We start from the raw sequence: 13,335 nt of genomic DNA, 5'->3' as shown, positions 1-13,335 counted from the left end.
AGGATTGTAGCAAAGCAAATCGTCGATTATCTGACGAGGAACAATCTCTTCGAACCTTTCCAGTCAGGGTTCAAGAATTTCCACTCAACTGAAACTGCTGTTACAAGAGTTGTAAATGACATCCTTCTTGCCTTGGATAAAAATACAAGCTCAATGCTTGTGCTGCTGGACCTGAGTTCTGCGTTCGACACGATCGACCATAGCGTTCTTCTTCACCGTCTTGAGCACTATGTTGGTTTCGGGGGTACGGCTCTTGGTTGGCTTGAATCGTACCTCACAGATAGAACCCAATTTGTGCTCCATGAGGGTTCAGAATCAAAACACTGCAAACTACGTTTTGGCTTACCACAAGGGTCGGTCATTGGCCCATTACTTTTTGCAATTTATATGCTTCCCTTGGGCGACGTTATCCGCAGCTTCGGAATTAGTTTCCACTGCTACGCGGATGACACCCAGCTCTTCATTCCAGTGGATTCAGGGAACTCGCCCCAGATCCAGAGGGTTGAGTCCTGTCTAGCTGCGGTGAGGGGCTGGATGTCACAAAACTTCCTCCAGCTTAACACTGGGAAGACAGAGCTGATAATTATTGGCTCGAAGCGGGACCGGAGAGAGTTTGAGGATGTCTCACTGTGGTTGGATGGACTCGCCATCCTACAGAGTGCATCAGTCAAGAATCTTGGGGTCCTGTTCGACCCTCAACTGTGCTTCAACCAACATGTTAGAAGCATAACTAGAATTGCCTTTTTTCATCTGAGAAACATTGCAAGAATCAGACTAATGTTATCTGCAGCGGATGCAGAGACACTGATTCATGCATTTGTTTCATCAAGACTGGATTATTGCAATGCACTGTTCTCTGGACTACCAAAATCTACCACAAAAAGTCTACAGCTTGTACAGAATGCTGCAGCTAGACTGCTGACCAGAACGAGAAGGTTTGATCATATCACACCTATTCTCGCCTCTCTGCACTGGCTACCAATAACTTTCAGATCGGACTTTAAGGTGCTACTGCTAACCTATAAAGCCATGCATGGATCTTCTCCATCCTACCTGAAGGACCTGATCATTCCTTATAGTCCTTCTCGGTCCCTCCGGTCTTCGGGAGCTGGCCTTCTTTCACTGCCGAAGGTTAAAAAGAAATCGGCTGGACAGAGAGCGTTTGCCTATCGAGCCCCCTTCCTATGGAATAGACTGCCACAAGTGATCAGGGAAGCTGACTCTGTGGAGCTATTCAAAGGAAAGCTCAAAACGCACCTCTACGATCTTGCATTTGGAACATAGGATTGTGAAAACGATTGTGAAAATGCGAAGTGAAGACCACTCTGGTTGTTTGTGTTTTGTTAATGCAGTATACATTCCCGCTATGTACTGTTCCGTTCTAATTCACTATTCTGTCTGTTCTAGCATGTTGCGGTGACTGGACTGGATGCCTGGACTCTCCTCATGGTCAACCGGCCAGCACCACATCACCATTTTTGTGCATGTATTTACCTGTATGTCAATTATGGCACCCATTGCACTCCTGACCATCCCTGGAAGAAGGATCCCCCACTATGCGTTTCTTCTCAAGATTTCTTCCTTGCTAATTTCAAGGGAGTTTTTTCTTGCCCTTGTGGGGGCTTGGGTAAAGGGGGGTGTCATAAATATTTGACTTGTTAAGCCCTTTGAGACTGTAATGGTGATTAAGGGCTATACAAATAAAATTGAATTGAATTGAATTAAATTAATCTCATGCTAACATTTTTCCGAGACGGTATTTCAAAAATAATTTAATTCAAGTAAATTACGGCAGATGAGTGTCTTTCATTAACATACGGTGCATGTTAAGATCAAATGAATAACATTTCCATCTCACTCAGGATTCAATGCATCTCAGTCGAGTGTGGCGTGACGAGGCTGGCTGCTAGCGCCAGCTTCAGGGGCGGTGGCAGCTCGTACCTGCCAGCTTGCTACCAAACGTTTTGCGTTGCGGTGATATTTAAGGGTTGATGAACTCCGGTGATAGGAAAATTCCTTACTACAGAGATTGCAGATAACGGTGTTCCTATCTACAGTTCCGTCTGGGAGTTTAAACTTTAACTTTCCGTGCACGGGGCCAAGCAGCGTCTTCTCGTCTGCCTCCATTTTGTTTCAACCCAAATGATAATTTGGGTTGAAACAAAAGAATTTTAACGCGTTATTTTCTGTGATTAATTAATCGGAATTAACGCGTTAATTTGACAGCCATAATTTATATATTATTTTTCTTAAGGCACTTATTGAAGCATTATTCACTAAAAAAACAAGAAATCATCGGCTGAACACAGGAGAACATTCAGTTGGATCCACCAAGTTGTTTATTGCAATTATGCTTCATTAATAAATACAACAGAAAAATAGTCCCTTTACTTGTACACAATAAACAGGAGGACTAAAACAATAGAAGCAGCAGACTTTACAAATCATCAACAGGTGTGCACATATCTTTAATAACTGAGCATGTTCTGCGGACGCTTGGTTCACATCAGAACACAAAAAATCAAGATTCAGTTTAAAGTAATTTACAACATGCAACATTATCCCATAGACCTCTTGGTTATTATTAATAAAATATAAAATCTGCTTTAAATCAGGTTGTTAATCAGGGTTATAACAAAAATGATATCAGAGCCCTTAAGACCAAAACTGGTGACGTCTGAAAATATACAAATATTTACCATCAATAGGTATTTTATATACATTTCAAATAATAAATGTGCTTCTCTAACTATGGGAGATCTTAAAAGTCTTTTCTGGGTTTATCATACTATACTGTCTAGAAGAGGGAGAGAGAGGGAAAGAAAAAGAGAGGGAGAGAGGGAGAGAGAGAGAGAGAGAGGGAAAGAAAGAGAGAGAGAGGGAGGGAGAGAGAGAGAGAGAAAAAGAGAGAGAGGGAGAGAGAGAGGGAGAGAGAGAGAGAGAGAGAGGGAGAGAGAGAGAGAGAAAAAAATAGAGAGAGAGAGAGAGAGAGAGAGAGAGAGAAAAAAATAGAGAGAGAGACAGAGAGAAATAGAGACAGGGAGAGAGAGACTATAACTGCCACAGAGACACTGAGTCATCAGTCCTCTCAGTGTGTGTATGTATGTCTGTGCATGTGTGTGTGTGTGTGTGTGTGTGTGTGTGTGTGTGTGTGTGTGTGTGTGTGTGTGTGACTTGTTTTCTTCTACAACCGACACAGAGTCACTGAGCCCCCCCTCCCCTCTCCCTCTGGGGTCCACCACCACCCTACCCTGACCCCAGGGAGGAGGTCCTCCTGGGTGAAGGAGGACCAGAAGGTGTGGAGGTGTGTCAGTGTGTCTGAGGACCCTCCTCCACCTGGGGACACTCTGTAGAAGGACAGAGAGCCAGCAGGCCGGTCCAGATACACTCCTACTCTGGTGGAGCCAGCGGGGGGGAGAGGGAGGGCTGTTCTCCTACGGTTGTACACGGCAGAGTAACCATCACCATCACAATGAAGACTCCAGGACTTGTTGTTCCATCCAAGCCCGCTGTCACCACCCCGTCCTCTCCTTGTGATTCCTCTGTATGTCACTCCTATACTAACAGCTCTTTCCCACTCTACCTCCCAGTAACAGCGGCCAGTCAGTGCCTCTCTACCCAACACCTGGGGCCAGGAGTCAAATCTCTCTGGGTGATCCGGATACGACTGGTCCTCTCCAACCATCGTCACCTTCCTGTTGTCCTCAGACAGAGAGAGGTCTCTGTGGGCCGTGTTGGGGTCCAGTGTGAGTTCACAGGCATCTGAGGGAGAACCAGACATGATGAGCTGCTGAACCGCTCTTCATCCTCATCATCATCATCATCATCATCACTAGTACTGTTCTCCTGCGCTCTTCTTCTCTTTATTCTCTTACAGACTCTTTTTGTGATCGCTCTCTCTTCTTCAAACATTAACATAGAAAGACAAAAAAAATATCATATGATAGGTACTATATTGGAATCATGTGCTGTATATTTTCTAAGCAATAGGACACATTATGTTTAAGATAATTAAAGTTAAAGTTGATTGGAAATCCCATGTGTGTGTGAGTGGCTGTCCCAATCAAAACATTGAAACGAGGACAAATGTATAAAGTGCATTTACTCCCTCAGTATTTACTTCACATTAACATATCATACATCAAAATGTTCGGTATGATGAGTTGATTACACCCATGAAATATCTAAACAATATTTGTAATATCTTCCAAGATATTCCACTTTTGGATTTCCCAATACACATACATGTCACTCAACCTTCAAAGGGACACCTGTGTAAAGAACAGACTGAAGGAGCTGAGCTCACATACAGGCTGGAGATGGACTGATGAACCATAGAACTGGTTCATTTATTATAGACATCTACTCAGACATACACCTGCTCACCTACACATACATATACACATCACTGGGGGCACTTGGCTAGGATTCATATCTATATCATCATACACACAGACAGGCTAGAGATGGACTGATGAACCATAGAACTGGTTCATACATCAGGCATGTATTTATTCATGTGTGCATAAGTACACATAGTATAAATACACACTATATATATACAGTATAGTTTGTATCTGTGTGTGTGTGTGTTTGTGTTTGTCTGACTGTGTGTATATGTGTGTGTTTGCGTGTGTGTGTCTGTGTGTGTGTGTGTGTGCATGCGTGCGTCTGTGTGTGTGTGGGTGCGTGCTATGAATACATCAACAACAGTGTTATGAATACATCAACAACAGTGTTATGAATACATCAACAACAACGTTATGAATACATCAACAACAGTGTTATGAATATATCAACAACAGTGTTATGAATACATCAACAACAGTGTTATGAATATATCAACAACAGTGTTATGAATACATCAACAACAGTGTTATGAATACATCAACAACAGTGTTATGAATATATCAACAACAGTGTTATGAATATATCAACAACAGTGTTATGAATATATCAACAACAGTGTTATGAATACATCAACAACAACGTTATGAATACATCAACAACAGTGTTATGAATATATCAACAACAGTGTTATGAATATATCAACAACAGTGTTATGAATACATCAACAACACTGTTATGAATACATCAACAACAGTGTTATGAATATATCAACAACAGTGTTATGAATACATCAACAACAGTTATGAATACATCATCAACAAACATCTCTCCTTGGATGCAGGACTTACCAAAGACAAGCAGCTGAGCGCTGTGATTGGCCGTGCCAGCGCTGTTGCTCGCCATGCAGCAGACCGTGTTCACGCCATACCCCACCCCTCTGACGAAGAGGAAGCCCCTCTCCACCCAGGCCTCTGATTGGTCGTCTGTGCCGTCCCTCTCCAGGGGCCTGCCGTTGTGGAGCCACTCTACTGTGGGCTTGGGCGTGCCGCCGGCGTGGCAGGTATAGCGGGCCGTTTGGCCCACGGGCAACACGTGGGTAGAGGAGTGGAACTCTGTGATGCTGGGGGCCTCCTCCTCCGTGGGCATCACTGAACCTGAAGAAAGCAGGAGGAGAGGAGTGAACGTTTACAACACGGATCTAGAGATGCAGCGTCAGACACTCCCTTCACTCTGTCCTAACACCTGTCCACTAGAGGGCGACCCAGGGGATTCACCCCCAGTATTCTCGCCTGCCTCTTCATACATGATTGAATATCACAGCAGTGTCTACAAAGATCTCCCAGGGAGAAACCTGACCTCAATAGACCATGATAGAAACCTGACCTCAATAGACCAACATAGAAACATGACCTCAATAGACCACAATAGAAACTAGTGCAAGTGAACCCAGAAAGGGTTGACCCTTGTGACCTGACCTGAGGAGACCACAATAGAAACATGACCTCAATAGACCACAATAGAAACCTGACCTCAATAGACCACAATAGAAACCTGACCTCAATAGACCACAATAGAAACATGACCTCAATATACCACAATATAAACCTGACCTCAATAGACCACAATAGAAACATGACCTTAGTAGACCACGATAGAAACCTGACCTCAATAGACCACGATAGAAACCTGACCTTAGTAGACCACGATAGAAACATGACTTTGGTAGACCACAATATAAACCTGACCTCAATAGACCACAATAGAAACCTGACCTTAGTAGACCACAATAGAAACCTGACCTCAATAGACCACAATAGAAACATGACCTCAATAGACCACAATAGAAACTAGTGCAAGTGAACCCAGAAAGGGTTGACCCTTGTGACCTGACCTGAGGAGACCACAATAGAAACATGACCTCAATAGACCACAATAGAAACCTGACCTCAATAGACCACAATAGAAACCTGACCTCAATAGACCACAATAGAAACATGACCTCAATATACCACAATATAAACCTGACCTCAATAGACCACAATAGAAACATGACCTTAGTAGACCACGATAGAAACCTGACCTCAATAGACCACGATAGAAACCTGACCTTAGTAGACCACGATAGAAACATGACTTTGGTAGACCACAATATAAACCTGACCTCAATAGACCACAATAGAAACCTGACCTCAGTAGACCACAATAGAAACATGACCTCAATAGACCACAATTGAAACCTGACCTTAGTAGACCACGATAGAAACCTGACCTTAGTAGACCACAATAGAAACCTGACCTTAGTAGACCACAATAGAAACATGACCTCAATAGACCACAATAGAAACCTGACCTTAGTAGACCACGATAGAAACCTGACCTTAGTAGACCACAATAGAAACCTTACCTTTGTAGACCACAATAGAAAGCTGACCTTGGTAGACCACGATAGAAACCTGACCTTAGTAGACCACAATATAAACCTGACCTCAGTAGACAACATTAGAAACATGACCTCAGTAGACCACAATAGAAACCTGACCTCAGTAGACCACAATAGAAACCTTACCTTAGTAGACCTAAACACATCCAACAACCTTTCAACTCTTAAAGAGTGTATTTACTGTATCTACGGCACAGAGAACAGAAAGGAGGAACCGTTCTCCACTCATGAACACAAACAAAGTCTGCAGACCCTCTTTGTTCAGCTCAGCCTCCAGATGATCCAGGTCTACGCTCTTCTCACAGATCCAATGGTGCAGTGTGTAACACGGTTCTTCAGACCAGCCGTCCTCCCCTGCCACGACACAGTCTCTTGCTCCGCCGTCATCGCGTGGTTTGACGTGTCTCCAACTGAGAACCACGAGGAGGAGACAGAGGAGGTCACTCTGTCACTCTCAGAGAAGAGATGCTGCTGAATAGAGCCTTCAGCCTTACCTTGAGGTCATGGGGGTACCATCCACCCACTTGAAGGTCCCCTCTGTCTCTCGATCACTCAGTCCAATCCAGGAAGGACCCATCAATCTGCTGACAAACACCTGTTTCCAAAGGTAATAGCATCTGTTGTCATGACCACAAAGTACACACACACACACCAGACACACACACACACACACAAAATCTCTCTCTCTCTCTTACTTATATCTCTTACTCACACAAACAATATGTCTCTCCAACACACACACACACACACACACACACACACACACACACACACACACACACACACACACACACACACACCAGTTCTTCTCTGCTGTTGATGACCACCAGGTCTGCCTTCCTCTGCAGACAGTCTTCTCTACTGGCCCTCCAGCCCTTCTTAGTAGTAGAAATAAGGTAGAAACTCTTGTCGTGAAACATCCAGCCCTGAAGTGTAAATTCATCTGTTGAATGTAAAAGAAAATCCTGAACAAACAGAGAACTGCTTATCTTACGGTCTTCACACAACCCTGAGACCTGACCTTAACAGACCACATAGAAGCATGACCTTAATAGACGACAATAGAAACCTGACCTTAGTAGACCACAATATGAATCACAAAAGCAGAGGGTGTTTTTGAAATGAATGTTAATGACACGATTGATTTAATAACTTGGATAAAACCCTCACCGAGTTCACCCAGTAAGTGCTCTCTCCCCTCCCTCCAGGGTGACGGTGAGTCTAGGACAGGACAGAGGAATACAGAAGATAAGAGCTCTAAAACAGAACAACATCGTCTCTAAACATCACAGGACCCACAGCCAACCAAACACAAAGTCCATAATATTAATACTAATTCAAATAGCAATAACTATAGTCATCAATATCATTATCGTTGCTATTGTTTTTATATTAATATTATTCATATTAGTAACACAAATTCTAACAAAAACAATAATGATCATTATCATTGCTATTATTGCAACAAGAGGTTGAGCTCAACCTCTAGTTGTAATTAAACCCATAGCTATAATGTGGAAACCCCAGTCGATATTGTATTTCATTTCTGAGCGCATAATATAATAACATTTTGCCTATAATGTTACAACGTATAACATTTCGGTTCAGCTATTACGTAACGAAGCAAGCCTAATAATTGTCTCTTTAGTTAAGAAACAATCATCCTTTGTCCATTGTCCCCCACGGCCGATAACCACCGCTGTCTCCACCTGTTGTGGAAGAGGGAGAGACGTGGAGAACCCGACGGTCGGTTCATTATATTGTAATGACCCCGGAAGAGGCAGTGGATGAAGTATTGATTAGACAGATTTATTAGATACCACCGCCAATAAACCGTTGGAACACACAAGACCGGTAACCATAGCAACGGCGGTAAACAAACCCCTCGAAGCCCAATCCCCACGCGCTACGGCCATCCGGAGCTCACACAGCTTTTGGCCCTGATATTATATATTAAATTATATAATATTATATACTATTATAGAGCTCCGGGAGGGCAAACGGCAACAATCCCTTTCTCCTCCATGCTGCGGTTCAACCCGGACTACACTGCAGGGAACGGTTGGTCGGTTGAACGCTGATTGGCTGTTACGTTACGTCCCTCAGTGGCCACGCTGTTGAACGCTGATTGGCTGTTACGTTACGTCACTCAGTGACCACGCTATTGAACGCTGATTGGCTGTTACGTTACGTCACTCACTGGCCACGCTGTTGAACGCTGATTGGCTGTCTTTGCTGGCGGCAAAGTTGAAATATTTCACCTCGAGCGAAACTGTCGCGCTGCAAAACCACGTCCACGCGCTCGCCCGTGCCGGGCAAAAGTGTCGCGCTTTAAATCAAATCTTGTCGCGGGTTTTCTGTAGCGAAAAATTTGCCCGATTCACGTCTCTACGTTGACGATGTACGGAACCGTGTCACCCCTTCGCGTTTGGTGTGAACGCTCCTTCACTTGTGCGACAGGCCTGCTATTATATAGCAGGGAGATGTTTAAAAACATAACGTCTTACCTGGGCGAGTGTCGCTGCTGTGTGTGCGCGTGCGTGTGTGTTCTTACCTGCGTGTGTGTCGATGGCGGAGCCGTTATGTTTAAAGGCATAACCTCTTACCAGGGCGACTGTGTCGCTGCCTTTGTCTTGACGTGCGGTGTGCACGTGTGTGTCTGTGCTTCCGTGTATGTTTGTGCGTTGTGTGTAAATTTCTGAGCACAATATATAATAACATTTTGCCTATAATGTTAAAACAAATAACATATTGGTTCACCTATTACGCAATGAAGCAATTTTAATAATTTTCTACTTACTTCATGAAGCAAGCATAATAATTTTAAGTTCGCCACATTTGTATATCAGAAGATTCGACCCTGAGGGTGATTCACACTTGATGCTTTAAATGCGGACATCGATGTCATTCAGACATCGGTAGAAACAAGGGGGGTGGGCTTGCAAGGGGCGGGATATGACGTACGGTCTAAGTTCGCAAGAGGCGGGATAACTGCGGCCGCTGACACTGTATTTTATTTTGGTTTGACCGCAAACAGCACAGAGGCAGAACGGGCAGAACTCAACGCCATCATCTTAGATGATACTGCAACAATGCATCATATATTCCGTTGCATTCACAACATCCGAAGCATCGATCTATGAAAGATTTGAGCACGAGTTAGAGACAAATTGAAGAAAAGAAAAAAAGGCGTCGCGAACGAGTGTTACCGGAGAAGGAGAGCGTATTTTATTGCTTAAAGGTCCCATGGCATGAAAATCTCACTTTATGAGGTTTTCTAACATTAATATGAGTTCCCCTAGCCTGCCTATCGTCTCCCAGTGGCTAAAACTTGTGTTCGGTGTAAAACGAGCACTAGGTATCCCGCTCGTATTTGGAAAAATGGAAGCTCAGGCGTGCTAATTTGGAATGTGGCCCCATATATCGTCATAAGGGGCCAAGTTACCTCCCCTTTCTCTGCCTCTGACAATGAGCTACGACCATGCGAGCGCCACATGTGTGGCGCTTTGTAGTTGCGATAACCGTTCTGCTTTGATGTTATGGCGCATAAAACGTCGGTTCATTGACGTCTCTGGTATTTCCACAACGAGACTGTAGTTGGGGTAATCTCCGCCATGGTTGAGAAGGAATTGGGGGAAAGGAACTTTGGCTTTGACTCCCTGAAGTACATGAACCACGACATGGAGGAGAAAGGGATTGTCTCCCACCGGTGTCCGCAGCCCGCTGCCGCGAGGCACTACCACCACATAGCACCACCACCACATAGAACCACCACCACATAGCACCACCGCCACATAGCACTACCACCACATAGCACCACCACCACCACATAGCACCACCACCACATAGCACCACCACCACATAGCACCACCACCACTTAACACCACCACCACATAGCACCACCACCACATAGCACCACCGCCACATAGCACCACCGCCACATAGCACCACCGCCACATAGCACCACCGCCACATAGCACCACCGCCACATAGCACCACCACCACATAGCACCACCGCCACATAGCACCACCACCACTTAACACCACCACCACATAGCACCACCGCCACATAGCACCACCACCACTTAACACCACCACCACATAGCACCACCACCACATAGCACCACCACCACATAGCACCACCACCACATAGCACCACCACCACATAGCACCACCACCACCACATAGCACCACCACCACATAGCACCACCACCACATAGCACCACCGCCACATAGCACCACCGCCACATAGCACCACCACCACATAGCACCACCGCCACATAGCACCACCACCACTTAACACCACCACCACATAGCACCACCACCACATAGCACCACCGCCACATAGCACCACCACCACATAGCACCACCGCCACATAGCACCACCGCCACATAGCACCACCGCCACATAGCACCACCACCACTTAACACCACCACCACATAGCACCACCACCACCACATAGCACCACCGCCACATAGCACCACTACCACATAGCACCACCGCCACATAGCACCACCACCACCACATAGCACCACCACCACATAGCACCACCACCACCACATAGCACCACCACCACATAGCACCACCACCACATAGCACCACCACCACATAGCACCACTGCCACATAGCACCACCACCACATAGCACCACCACCGCCACATAGCACCACCACCACATAGCACCACCGCCACATAGCACCACCACCACTTAACACCACCACCACATAGCACCACCACCACCACATAGCACCACCACCACATAGCACCACCGCCACATAGCACCACCACCACATAGCACCACCGCCACATAGCACCACCACCACCACATAGCACCACCACCACATAGCACCACCACCACATAGCACCACCACCACATAGCACCACTGCCACATAGCACCACCACCACATAGCACCACCACCACCACATAGCACCACCACCACCACATAGCACCACCACCACATAGCACCACCACCACATAGCACCACCACCACATAGCACCACCACCACATAGCACCACCACCACATAGCACCACCACCACCACATAGCACCACCACCACCACATAGCACCACCACCACATAGCACCACCACCACATAGCACCACCACCACATAGCACCACCACCACATAGCACCACCGCCACATAGCACCACCACCACATAGCACCACCACCACCACATAGCACCACCGCCACATAGCACCACCACCACATAGCACCACCGCCACATAGCACCACCACCACATAGCACCACCGCCACATAGCACCACCACCACATAGCACCACCACCACCACATAGCACCACCGCCACATAGCACCACCACCACATAGCACCACCACCACATAGCACCACCACCGCCACATAGCACCACCACCACATAGCACCACCACCACCACATAGCACCACCGCCACATAGCACCACCACCACATAGCACCACCACCACATAGCACCACCGCCACATAGCACCACCACCACATAGCACCACCGCCACATAGCACCACCACCACATAGCACCACCGCCACATAGCACCACCGCCACATAGCACCACCACCACATAGCACCACCGCCACATAGCACCACCACCACATAGCACCACCACCACATAGCACCACCGCCACATAGCACCACCGCCACATAGCACCACCACCACATAGCACCACCGCCACATAGCACCACCACCACATAGCACCACCACCACATAGCACCACCACCACATAGCACCACCACCACATAGCACCACCACCACATAGCACCACCACCACATAGCACCACCGCCACATAGCACCACCGCCCGGCAGCGGGCAGCTGGCAGCGGGCGGCGGGCAGCTGGCAGCGCACGGTTCAGTCTACTTCAGATTGATGTGGAAGTGGAAGAACCAGAGACGTCGGAGAACCCGACGCAGTCGTTTGTAATTCATAATATCGTCTGGAGGCGCACACAGCTTTTGGCTGTGATAATATGTATTATATGATATAGATTTCTATGTATTATATGATATTATTTAGATATAGAGCTCCAGGACTGTAACGCAAGTGTTGTACACTTCCTTGTCATTTGGATAACCGTTCTGCTGTTGGTGTTATGGCGCATAACACGTCAGACTCTCGTCTCTGGTATTTCCTCAACGAAACTCGTAGTGGGGGTTATCTCAGCCATGGTTGAGAGAAATAGGGGGAAAGGGACTTTGGCTTTTCCCCCTGTACATGAACCACGACATGGAGGAGAAAGGGATTGTTGCACGTGAATGTCTCCCGCTTGAGCCCCGCTTCCCGCTGCCGAGGGACCACCGCCTCGGCGCTGCAGGAGGCGGTGGTGGACAACCGCGGTCAACAATCCCTTTCTCCTCCATGTTGTGCTTCAGTCTACTTCAGATTGATGTGGACGTGGAAAAACCAGAGACTTCAGAGAACCCGACGCGGTCGTTTGAGATTCATAATATCGTCTAGAGGCTCACACAGCTTTTGGCCCTGATAATATATATTATATGATTTAGATATCTACATATAATGTGATATTATTTAAAAATAGAGCTCCAGGACTCCCG

General features: G+C 46.4%; 1 protein-coding gene across 1 annotated transcript in view; it reads right to left on the bottom strand.

The window, feature by feature from the left end:
• Positions 1-2,321: 2,321 nt before the first annotated feature.
• LOC307081035 (uncharacterized protein) overlaps positions 2,322-13,335 on the bottom strand; it is a 13,934-nt gene continuing 2,920 nt past the window's right edge. The window contains exons 4-9 of the mRNA XM_079744047.1: positions 7,961-8,011; positions 7,591-7,733; positions 7,285-7,385; positions 7,043-7,200; positions 5,199-5,504; positions 2,322-3,762 (exon numbers count right to left, since the gene is read on the bottom strand). Coding sequence (XP_079600173.1) covers positions 3,185-3,762; positions 5,199-5,504; positions 7,043-7,200; positions 7,285-7,385; positions 7,591-7,733; positions 7,961-8,011 — 1,337 coding nt within the window. The 3' untranslated portion in view covers positions 2,322-3,184. The remainder of the gene's footprint in view (positions 3,763-5,198; positions 5,505-7,042; positions 7,201-7,284; positions 7,386-7,590; positions 7,734-7,960; positions 8,012-13,335) is intronic.

Source organism: Pollachius pollachius, assembly GCF_949987615.1.
Source record: "Pollachius pollachius genome assembly, chromosome: 9".
NCBI lineage: Eukaryota > Metazoa > Chordata > Actinopteri > Gadiformes > Gadidae > Pollachius > Pollachius pollachius.
This window is presented reverse-complemented; position numbering and strand designations above follow the sequence as displayed.